Source organism: Centropristis striata, chromosome 20, assembly GCF_030273125.1.
Source record: "Centropristis striata isolate RG_2023a ecotype Rhode Island chromosome 20, C.striata_1.0, whole genome shotgun sequence".
Taxonomy (NCBI): domain Eukaryota; kingdom Metazoa; phylum Chordata; class Actinopteri; order Perciformes; family Serranidae; genus Centropristis; species Centropristis striata.
Genome location: NC_081536.1, coordinates 25,896,448 through 25,909,167, shown reverse-complemented (window position 1 = coordinate 25,909,167; position 12,720 = coordinate 25,896,448). Strand labels below are relative to the sequence as shown.

Genomic DNA, 12,720 nt, shown 5'->3' with positions numbered 1-12,720 from the left:
CAACAGGTCCAATTTTTGGTGACACAATTGGAAATGGTAAAAGAGTCTCCAGTCTTATATGTGTGTCATTGTGCTCGTGGACGGCAACCCAATAAGATGCAACTGAGTTCTAGAGGCAGCATGGAGCAGTGATCATATGGTTGGTGTTTCAAAAAATCTGGATTATCATTTGGAACAAATTCCTCAACAACTGTAAGTAAATATTGATAGTTTTCCTTTCTTTATCAATAGACAATAGACACTGAGATAATCTGGAGGCTGCATGGTTTATATGAACAAATATTGTTTGTTTACCCCTAAACACTGAGTAAGTAGTATGTGTAAAGTATAATCCAAGGCAACACAATTTGTGACAGGATTATCTCAAATTGAGACAAGATATTTGGGTAACACTTTACAATAACGCTCATTTATAAATGGTAAACAGATAGCTTATTCATGGTTAATCATCATTTATAAACTGTATATAGGCCATTTAGAATGGTAAATAGATAATTTATTGTTTAACTAACTACATCATTTATAAATGACAAATATATGGTATATTAATGTAAGTTTATAGTTACTTTACCATTAACAAACAATTAAATTATAATTAATAGTTTATCAATAGTTTTAGTTGCAATCATTATAACATTTTAATACCATATTAAGAATGTTAATGATTTTAAAATGATTCATATACCTTTAAGAAATTGATTGAAAACATTTAAAGATTAAATATGTATAACACTTTGTAAATGGTTAATAATTGGTCTGTAAACCATCTATAAGCATCACTTAGTTGGTTATTGTAAAGTGTTACCGATATTTGAAGTTGTCATTTCATATTGAGAATCTGAATTGATCATTCATCTGTCATTTTCTTTTTGAACATCTCAACATTTATGAAAGAAGGCATTAAAGAATAAGGAGCAACTTGTCCGCTCAGGCCTCTCTCAGTGAGAGTGGGGGCCATTCCTATGGTGGCCAGCCAATGCCTTGCCATGGGCAATGGTTCGATAAAATCCCCACGGCCTGAGGAGAACAGCTGCCTGGCCTCCATCCACACAGACCCTTCTGGCCTGGACTCACATGTCCTCAGGTTAGAATCAAATCTCATGACTGTGTGTGCTCTATGATGAAAAAAAAAATTGTTGGACAAGCTTATCTTACCTGAAATTATAACAATGTTATGTACTTTTAGGTAACCTATACATAAAAGTTACTGTTTTATAACCCATGCACTGCAAAAAGCCACCTCTCAAAAAGAAGAATAAAAGTACAAAAATTAGGTGTATTTTGCTTAAAAATAACAAAATGATCTGCTAATGGAAGAAGAAAATTTGGCTTGGCAAGACTTTCCAAAACAAGTAAAAATATCTAATCTTAACGAACCCCAAAATACCTTAGAATTAGTGTATTCTAACTAATAAAAAGTGATTTTTTTTTTATTGTTGTTGTTAAATGTTTCATGTTAAATGTTTAAATATCAAGTGCCAGTTTACAGCTATGTGCCAATGTACTAGTTAATTACATACACACTACACAACAATACACACTTCTATTGTTTCATTGATTATAAAACAACTGATACCATCTGGCTGCTTGTTTTAAGTATGTGAAGAGGTAAAATTATGTCAAAGTTATGATTTCTTAGTTATGCTTGAAATAAGAAATGATTACTTTAAAATAGCAGTTTTATACTTGTAAGTGTTGATGAAGCTTTGTAACTTTTGATATTGTAGTTTCCAGCATGTATTTACTCTTACTAACAAGCTGTAATATGTTATTTAGATAATTAAGGACCAAAACACTTAAAACAAGTGAAACAGTCAAACATAAAAGATGCTGACTAAGAAGAACTATCTTATCAGACAAAAAGTAAGCAGATATCACCTTGATCTAAGATATTTAATCTTACCTACTTTATGCAGTGTGCTTTTAACATTTTAACTAATGTGTTATTTTACCCTAAGTGTTATATTGAGTGTGCCCTGTGGTATATACATTTTTTTTAATTTAGTTGAACTGTGGCCAGTATGGACTGAGCACTCTGTGCTGGCTAGTACTTGGCACTAATGATGTATTTCATTTAAAGAGAATTAAGTTGATTGATGTATCAAAGATCCTGCTTGTCATCTGTTTTTTGTTGTTGTTTGTTTGCTTCTTACTCTTACAAATGTGACAGCACATTATTTTCACTTGTCTCACTTTTGTCAGAATGGTCCATAATGGAATTTGTTTTCAACATGAATAATTTCAAGAAGCCCTGTAATGATCACATTTTTTGGATCGATGCACCATGCAGTGGGATGTCATTGGTTTTGCTTTTCCGTGTTTTAAACTGGAAAAATATGTAGGCTGATTAGATTTGGGACAGCATGCATGTGGTTGCAAACATATTTCCCTCCAGAAGCAAGACTTCCTCCAAACTTAATGACAGAACATGTTATTGTCATACTCATTTGTTGTATTAGCATTTTTAGATTTGCCTCTGCTTCAGATCAGGTTTGATCAGGTTTGGCTCAATTTCCCTGTGAGTGTTTTTTTTTATAAATAAGACCAATTTTTAATATTGTTTTAAAGGTTTTAGAGTCATGTTTCCATCGAGACATTCCCCAAACTTAATTGATTAGTTTAGATTATAAGATATGTATATGGTATCTTGTAGTGAAAAATGTGTGCACTGGCTTAGTGAGGTAGCCTTTATATGCATTCAGTGATGAGACCAATACTAATCTTCAGGTTACGGATTACCGACCTGGAAGCAGAGCTGGCACATCGGGACCAACAGTTTCGAGCCCAGGAGCTTCAGTTACAGCATCTCCAAAGCGAACTGGAGGCCAAGATCTCCCAGATCGACAAGCTCCAGGATGCTATTGGCTACAATAACACCCTGGGCCACTTTCTGCCGGCCCTGTGCTGCAACAGCAACCACCGCTTCAGTGTCATCGACCAGGGCCCAAGCCGTTTCCACAGGGTGGCTGTGGAGGTCCATCGCAGGCTCAAAGCAAAAGAGGGCGTGTCTGCTGAACCCACCTCTGAGAACTTTTGTGGAGGGTTCAGAGAAGCACACATGTCCATTGGAAAGTCTGTCTGCAAAGACACACTGTAAGTGAAGGGACAACCCACACAATACAAATGTTTCAAATGTTAAACGCTAGATACATGAATGAGCTCTTTCTAGTTGAGAATCAATAAAAATGGTCAAATAAATGAAGTAAAACAGAATGACAACTAAGGCAGTTAAAGTTTTACAGTTGACCTTTTCCCACAAAGCACTGTCAACCGAGCATAGCAATATTTATATCTAATTTATAACAACGTTAGCAAACTGACTTACATGTGCCAACTGGTATCAAAAAGGAACCTTCCTAAACTAGGGTGACCATATTTTGATTTCCAAAAAAGAGGACAATCGGCACGGCCTCGAGACACAAATTCAGACAGGCTTCGCGGAGGTTGATGAACATTTATTATGCTTCAATGGTGCAAAATTACCTTCTGTAATAAAATAAAATGAAATCTGTAAAAACTTGTAACAAAATAATAGCTCTCGTAGACTCTTTTCAAATAAATGAATAAATAATATGGAATAATGTTCTAAATATGATCTCTTCTGTTAGAAAATCTAGCTTCAACAATATATCTCTTAATAACTGCAATAAGATAAATAATAGAAGAGTCTCACAAAGATACTAACTTAACAAACAAAAAGGATCTATACTTTTCATCTTTAGTTGTCTTTGAGCTTTGAGATCTCCAGCACCTTTATTAGACACTGAGACATATGTGCCAGCTTTGCACACGGTGCACTCCGCCTCCCACCTGTCCCGACCGGGACGGTACGTCGGAAATTTTGTGAAGCTGCACTTACGCTTCGGCATTTCCCGTGCAATGCTGCTCCGCTGTTCGATCTGCTCTCTGTCTCTGTGTGTGTGTGTGTGTGTGTGTGTGCGAGGCGCTGACGCGCCCACAAGGCAGCCTCTTGGTAATTACGTCTCGCAAAATTGTGTGCAAAGCGCCGGTCAATTTACGTGCACGTGTACTGGTCCTATGTAAAAAAAAAAACAGTGAACACCGGACATTTTCGTGAATTTATAAAACCCGGCCGGACGCCCCGGACAGGACGTAAAAAGTGGACATGTCCGGGCAAAAGAGGACGCTTGGTCACCCTATCCTAAACACCTAAGTAGTGTATACTAATACTATTATTAGTAGTATTAGTTTCAAGGCAATCCAAACTCTTTGCGTTTGTTGTTCCCCGCTGGTGGAACCACGACCAGTTCCTACCACAGCAGGGGCGTCCCTCTATACCTTTAAAAACCTCCTGAAGACCTTCAGAGAGCATCTTCTCTCCTAGCACCACACCACAACTCTACTCCTTAACCCTTTGTCGGGCGAAGAACCGTATTTGGTAACTTCAGCGGATATCCAAAATGGGTCCCCATGTCTCTCTGTGAGGTCGTAGAACCACATGGATTTCTTCAAATGCAAATTTAAGAGATTTAAAGTGGCAAATCTGCGCAAAAAAATTGCAGATTTATGAGAAAAAAAGTGGAAAAAAACAACAACTTTTTTCTCGCAGATTCACCACTTTAAATCTCATAAATCTATGCATTTCCCTCTTGTAGATTTGCCACTTTAGTCTCGTAAACTTTTTTCCCCAAAAATATTACCCCCCTCCCCCAGGTTTTTTTTTACACATTCTGACAGTATGTAATATCCTCCAATATTCTCTAGGGTTGAAATTTGGAATTTGCAAGTATTTCAATGAGTGCCCTATTAAGGGTTAAAGAATCCTCGCTAGACCTTATTGCTGCACTATCAGCTCTAATCACACTATACCTTGATTGTTCCCCTTTTTCTGTAAGTCGCTTTGGAAAAGTCGTCTGCTAAATGACTTCAAAAACCACTGAAGAAAAGCTATAATGGGATTATAGAAAATGTCATACAAAACCAACACTTATGATAACACTATAAAATACTGTACAGTACAATACAGTTTATTAAACTGTGATCAATCTAGTGGTACCAACAGACCCAACAGAATATAACTGGTAGGTTGTGAAAGCACTGGCAAGCTTTTATAATGTCCCCCACATATGAAAGACTATATTAGCATGCCAAGATAATAGAAAGATATGGGAGGAAACAAAAGGCCATGTGATCTTAATGCAGGATCTGCCTCATTATGGGCTTCAATTACCCAACCTGTGTTGCCTCTCTTGCCCACTACTCTCAGATCCATTCAGTACTCGCTATTTCACTGAATGCACTAGGGCACCATCTGTGTGATGTGGTAATCAGGGACGCACACCAACACCCGCTCAGGGAAAAATGCTGAATAAATTGAAGCTGCAGACATGAATGCAGACGCTGGAACCCTTTAACCACATGCAAATTCTAGCATCCAATTCAAGGTGTCGCCCCTCTTGGACGTTTAGATTTAAATACCATGTGCTTGGCAGCTGGGTTATTGCTTAACATGTAACCTGGAAAAGCACGAGGACAAAGTTTATAATGTATTTTCAAAATAAATCGGCTGTTGCTTTTGACTATGTCATCAAATTCTCCTGCGGATAGTCAACATGTTATGTTATTAAAATAAAAGGAATTGGTGGGCTTTTTTTTTTCCATCTTTCCCTTTTTGGCACAACCCTTTTCCTAAGGCAGGGGTGTCAAACTCAAATACACAATGGGCCAAAATTTTAAACTTGAATAAAATCGCGGGCCAACATTAAACAAATAAACCTTTTAATATATACCAAACATGTTTTGCTTTAACATTAAATATGGAACCAGCAACACTTATAAACATACAATATATAACTAAATAGTGCAGACATGCAAAATCAAATTTCAAATAAAAAACACATCAATGTCATTCATTTATTAAATAAAAATTAAATAAAAATCGTATGCCTCTTTTCTATTTGCATCCTTGTGATTTAAATATCAAAATAAAGTTTTTCAACAGGTTAATACATTTAAAAATAAATAACAATAATAAATCTAGTATTAGCAGTAAATGCGCCATATAATACCAGCGGGTCAGCTTTTATAGTACAATAATAATAATAATATAATTTGATATTGGCTCGCGCCAATAGAGTTTGACACCCCTGTCCTAAGGCATGTTAAAATGTTCCATCCAGTAGCAAAGCAGCATGCTACATTTTGAACGAATCAAGCAAAACTTGGCAAAACAATGAGTTTTGCCAAGTTTTGCTTGAACTAACAGGAAAAAAACGTTTCTTTTTTAACAAAACCTATTGTATTGACACTTGGCTGATGCCGCTGTGTGATATAATATTTTTGTTTTTCTAAGCTTTCAGTTTACAGTGATACCCATGGCAGATTTACCATTGAAATTCGGGGTTATTTTTTAATTTCAGATTAATATTATTATATAATTTATATTTAATTTTGATTTCAGACAGAGGTAAACAAAAGCAGCTACTAATTTTAACAATCTTTCACTGGTCAGTTTTATCAGCGACAGCGAGTTAACAAATTAACAGGAACTCTAGGAACCATGAGAAGACATGGAAAGCATTCTTCAGAAATGATCCCTTGTATTAAACAGTACAGTGTTTTAGGGCTGCATGATTATGACCAAAATGATAATCACGATTATTTTGATCAATATTGTTATCACAATTATTAATCACGATTATTCATCATGTTAGTGAAAACATCTGTTTTTTTATTGCACTACTTTTAAACAAACAGTAAGAACAGTTTTTAGTGTCTGGTGCTTGTTGTAAACAAACAGAGATCGCTAAGTGAACACCTCCTGTAGCAGCAGCACATACACACTGTACTGCTACAGAGCTAACTGTTAGCCTATTAGCAATTTGCAGACTGGATGCTAAGGGGTAAAAATCCCCTCCGGCTCTGCAGCTGGGAAAGACTGCTGCAGGAGGACTGTGCAGCTTCGACTCGTTCTTACTCTTCTTAACGAGCCACAAGGGCTCATTAAGAAGAGTAAGAAGGAGTCAGTCACCAGTCGTTTTTTTGAAAAATAGTCGCTAAAGGGGTCTGAAAATTCGCTAAATATAAGTAAGTTGGCAACACTGCTTCGCCAGCTTTTGCAAATGGTGCGTGTTGTTGTGGCGTCGAGTACTACGTCACATCCTGCTTAGTGTTCTATCCAATCAGCAACCAGGCTTTTTTCAGGGGAGAAAAACAGCCCTGCCAACTGGAGATATGCAGGAGAGCTGCATTTTAAAATGAAAATATCGCTGACGATCAGGTTAATTTAATCATGGTGGCCGAAATCGTGATCACGATTAAAATTCGATTAATTGTAAAAGTGTAAAACTTGTTACAGAAATCCTAGTTAACAAGGCTTTGTTAATGCAAAGGTAATATATTGTAATGAGTTAAACCCAACACTGTTCAATATTAAATAAAAGAAAACAGGAAACCTAAAGTCAGCCATTCACATATTTACTGTATGAATACATAATTACTAATACATGAGCAATGGCTTTAAGGATAAGGGATAAGGGTTTTACAATTTTCAAAACAGTTGCATAGGTGTTAGTGTCCCTTATCTTAAATTAGTTTACAGGGATCAGATGCGACTTACACTTCCCATTCTCAACGATCTGCTCATCACCAACTCTGGCGGGTGAACTTGGGAACAGCAAACTCTCCAATGTTTCCTCTAAGGTTAGCCATCTTGAGGGGTTTGCTCTGCTGTTTCACCGATACACCTACTTACTTTCCAACACAGCTCTTCACACTGCTTGCTGGGAAACATTTATTGATGTTTGACCTGCAGAATTAGAGGACAGAAGGTGTTGTATGCTGTACAGATTGTAAAGCCCCTTGACGTAAATTTGTGACTTGTGATATTGGTTTAGATGAACAAAACAAAACTGACTTAACTTTTTGTTTCTGCTTTATTGAATCCCAGCATAAAGAAGCTCATAAATGAGGCCATCATGAACAATGACTTTCTGAAAAAGCTGGAACCACAGCACATGAGAGAGATGGTGGACTGTATGTATGAGAAGGTTTACACAGAGGGACAGCTTGTGATCCAGGAAGGAGAACCTGGAAACTACCTCTATGTACTGGCAGGTCAGCTCAGCCGAATGTGTGGACTTCATTGTCCAATTTAAAGTTTGAAATCAGAGGACTCTGGGGGATATTATGTGATTTTGCACATTTTACAACAAAGTTGGAATAGAAATGAAGTTCATAAAATAATAATACATTTTATTTGTAAAGCACTTTTCATCGGTAAAAGCAATCCCAAGGTGCTACAGAGTAAATTTATTACACAAGATTTAAATTAAATCCAATGGGTGAGTTACAGAAGTCTTTAGTTCGTCATTTACAGATGTTATTTTCCCATTAACATAAGAGTGATATAGTCGTTGTAAAGTGTGGTATTCTAATCATAGACAAGAAAAACAAAGGGAGCGCCACACATTTATTTGATAGAAAAATGTAGCAAAGATGCACAGAAAACATTTTGCTCTTAACTGAGGGTAAAATGTGCCAGGGGATCAAAAAATGGACTGGTGCAGCAGTGATGTGGTGCATAGGTACCACTTCCGTCTCAGTTCTTTGACTTTTTATGCTTAAAATGCATTATATCTACAATTCCCTTCAGGGAGCGAGTGACTGAAAGAATGAAGTGAGGTGTACAAGCATTTATAGCCCCTTTCATAGTGCAGTTTCATGCCGGGACATTTACGGCTTTGTAACATCTCGTCTGCATGATGGGATGAAGTGGTCCCACCGACTTTCCACCTCCAGAGGTAGTCACAGAGGCGGAAAATTGGTGGGACTGTTGGTAGCGGGACCACTATGAACAAGCATTCCCGGCAAGGCGGAATATTTGACGTTGCGTGTGACATCTAACATGCCTCGTACTTGGTCCGTTGGATCACTGTTCACTGTGCCTGCTGTCGCTAGCTGTGCACAGCGTCCACGCAAAGGGGACATGTCCCCTGCACTTTTTCAAAAGGCCGTTTATGTCCCCTGCAGTTTTTACCATCCAAAAGAGAAGCGTCAGGCACTAGGACCAAGTGGAAAACTGAAGCCTGTTTCTTGTGTGATTGGCCGTCCCCGCTGTCACTCCATCAGGTTGTAAACAGCGCCAGGACTTGAATACGGTCTGCTCGTTGCCCAGGAGACAGGAGTTCCTATTAATCTGCCACTGTAAATTGTTGTTGACATGTTGGCCGTTTGTTTTACCTGGGCCCGTCAGCCTTGGATTACAAATGTGTTTTTTTCCAAGTTTTTTCCGTTTGTTAGGTTAAACCAAAAAAGGGAACAGTAAACTTAAACGTAACAATAGAAAACTAGAATTACTACTAGAAAACTGAAAGAGTTCCCCCCCACACCTCTTAAATCCAAATTTTGTCCATGACATCGTCCATCACTTATTGTAAACAAGGCCGCATGCTAACTCCACACATGGTGTCCGCCACTGAACATAAACAAACCGGTATTGCTAACTGTGCACAGAGTGTCTGGTGCTTGTTGTACACAAACAGAGGTCGCTAAGTGAACACATACTGCTGCAGCACATTCACATACAGCACATGCTACAGAGCTAACTGTGTAGCCTGTTAGCACTGTGCTACTGTGCAGCACTGCTGCTGGTCTGTCGCACGTCACTATCGTCTCCTCCCACTATCGTCTCCTCCCACTATCCTCCCACCTCTTACCGCAACGTCAAAATGCACCATGACAGGGCAGGAATATCACGTCTTTGCAGGATCACTATGAACGCCCTAAGGCGAAAAGCCGGCACAGATCTTTCCTACAATATAGCGGGACATTTGCGGACTGCACTATGAAAGGGGCTTAAAATAAGTTACATTCACAGGCTGGATGGGCTCTCACCATTACAGATGGGGTGGCCCCTATAAAATTTAAATACAGTATCCCATTCTATATACATAAATATGCAGACTATGAAATGAGTTTGAACTGAATGCTGTGTTTTCCTAACTGCAGATGGCTTGCTGGAGGTCATCCAGAATGGGAAGCTGCTGGGTGACATGCGTCCTGGCACGGCGTTTGGAGAACTGGCCATACTGTACAACTGTAAGAGAACAGCCACCATCAAAGGTGAATAACAGCTGCATTTGCCCTCAAACAAGATGGTTCCTAACGCTGTAGTAGGAGATTTTGGAGAAAAATAGTTGATCGTTGGGACATCCCCAGGTCCTCAAATACTGGTGCTTTGGATTGGTGATTCAGGTCGCCTACCTAACCAAAGCGTTACAAGTATTTGACAATCTGGGAATCAGACTCAGTAATAAATCTCTCTCTTTCTCAAGATATTGTATATTGCACCTTTAGTATGTCTCACAGGTGGGATTGTTTACATGCACACACTCCCTTGTACATAAGCTGTACAGTTTTGTTTTGTGTGTATTTGACAACCACATCTATGTCATGCACAGTGTAAGACACCTGCTGGCTGTATGGGACTGGATTATTCACAGTGGGGTTAAGTAAATCCACTTTTACACAAAATACACAAAAACTACTCATAGACCTACTACAATAGGTTTTGTTAAAAAAGTAACACCCACAATAGTTACATTTATACAGGATAGAAGTGATAGACAAAACAATGTCACAGTACTGTTACTATTCAGCCAATATCGTTACATTTTGGTAATTCATGGAGACTGGAGTGTACCATTGTGATAGTTGCTGTTTAATTAATTATAATTATAACTTATTACAATCGATTTAGAGAGAAGTAAGTGCGAAATAGCTTTTTAAAATATAATTCTTTAATTTACATATAAATGTCTATTGGATACTTATGCATTATTGTATTTAAAAGATGATAGATTGATGATGATTCAATATCAAATGTATAGTCTTATGTGTTTTTCTATGCTTATGATTTTTTTGTTGTTCAATAATCAAGTATTCAATGAGGATCTGGGGAGCAAAATAAAATCTGCTGGAGAAATTAAACAAAAAATGTAACACATTTGGCATGGTGACTGCATGGTGTGCAACCAAATGCAGCCTGTCAAAGATACCTGAAGGTCAGCTTCTCTATCATTGGTCCAATGTTCAAAAAATATAAATACAAAATGATCACCTGCTGGCCATAATTATCTTTAAAACTACAGCATGTTGTCACAATTTGACAAATATGTTGTTCCTGAAATTATAAATTGCGAAAAATATGCAATTGATTTGCGCTAAGAAATTCTATTTATTGTTTTGTTTACATTATTATCATTTAACCTGAACATAAAGTTGAATGGTATATTATCACTTCCAACTGACATAGCAGAAAAAGAGATTTGAAAATCTTCAATTTTTATGATCCAAGTTGACGGGAAATTATGTTTAGGTCTTTTTCATGTACTGTACCATGGAAAACCCAGTTTAATCTAAAGGACTCTTAACTATCCTCCACAGTGATAATAAAGCAATAGCGTGAATGAGTTGTTAATGGTTCCATTGTCATTCAGCTGTGTCCCAGTCTCATATCTGGGCGCTGGATCGCCAGACTTTCCAGACCATCATGATGCGGACCACACAGGCCAGACATGAGGAGTACTTCAGCTTTCTGCGCAGGTAAAAAAAAAAAAAAGACAGCTAATGATTGTAAGCTATTGACAAACTATTGTCTTCAACATGTCAAGACACATGACCATTCACAGAACACACAGCATACAGAAAAGCCACCTCTCAAAAAGGAAAAAAGTACAAAAATGAGGTGTATTTTGCTAAAAAAAAAAAATAGCTAAATTATCTGCAAATGGAACAAGAAAATTTGGCTTGTCAAGACTTTCCAAAACAAGTAAAAAATTTAATTGTAACGAACCCAAAAATACCTTAGAATTAGTGTATTCTAAAGTTGGAACAAAATCAACATCACACAATGGCAGGATCTCCTAACACAACAAATATCAATGGAACAAAATCAAGTCAATACAATATCTTCAAGCTATTCTGCTTGCTGAGCTATTGCCAAAACTGAAATGTAAATGTGACGTGTATGCAAATGCATATGTATGAAGAGAAATAATGACTGATACCTAACCTAACCCATTCTGTAAAACACACCTGAAATGCATCTAAATCCAATCAAAAATAATTTTATTTCATTAGGGTTGTATCTTCCTCTTGCTTTTCTTAATGTTCTCTCATTTTCTTCTTTTTTTGTAATGTGGTAATGGATTTTTTCTTTCTTGTCAAATGTTTTTATTCATTCCAAATGCCTATGTGTCCATCTGTTATTGCTTTTGTATTTTTGTATTTGTTCGCAGATGCCTAATTCTTGGATGTTCTTCTTTTTGTCAATTCCGTCTCTTAGCAAACAACAGAAAAATCACCAAAAGCTGCTGTGTTGTGAAACTCACTACAAACAAAGCAAAGCAGCCAAAACTAAGTTTTAACAAGCTGACAATCTGAAAAAAAGTTTTGAAGAGTTTTAAAAGGACATTAGTGAATGCAGAAATATACAGATGTGAGACATCAGCAGTTACAATGGAACAGTTTCCAGTGACAGCTTCTCAGCTGTGTCACCAAGGATCTAGAAAGTCAAGTTATACATATAAAGACCCCAGAAATAGGTCTTATCATTACCCAGACTGACTAAAGGCAGTCTGTCTGTGGATGTTAATCCTTGAGGATACACAATTTCTCTATAACCTGTCAAAGACATATTGAATGTGCAAATACAAATACTGATTTCATTTTCATTATTGAGTCCATGATTTAAGTTTT

General features: G+C 37.3%; 1 protein-coding gene across 1 annotated transcript in view; it reads left to right on the top strand.

The window, feature by feature from the left end:
* The window catches only part of LOC131993059 (cGMP-dependent protein kinase 2), a 37,682-nt gene continuing 24,962 nt past the window's right edge, over window positions 1-12,720 (top strand). The window contains exons 1-6 of the mRNA XM_059358765.1: window positions 1-192; window positions 898-1,084; window positions 2,728-3,093; window positions 7,910-8,076; window positions 9,970-10,083; window positions 11,460-11,565. Of these exons, the coding sequence (XP_059214748.1) occupies window positions 963-1,084; window positions 2,728-3,093; window positions 7,910-8,076; window positions 9,970-10,083; window positions 11,460-11,565 (875 nt within the window). The 5' untranslated portion in view covers window positions 1-192; window positions 898-962. The remainder of the gene's footprint in view (window positions 193-897; window positions 1,085-2,727; window positions 3,094-7,909; window positions 8,077-9,969; window positions 10,084-11,459; window positions 11,566-12,720) is intronic.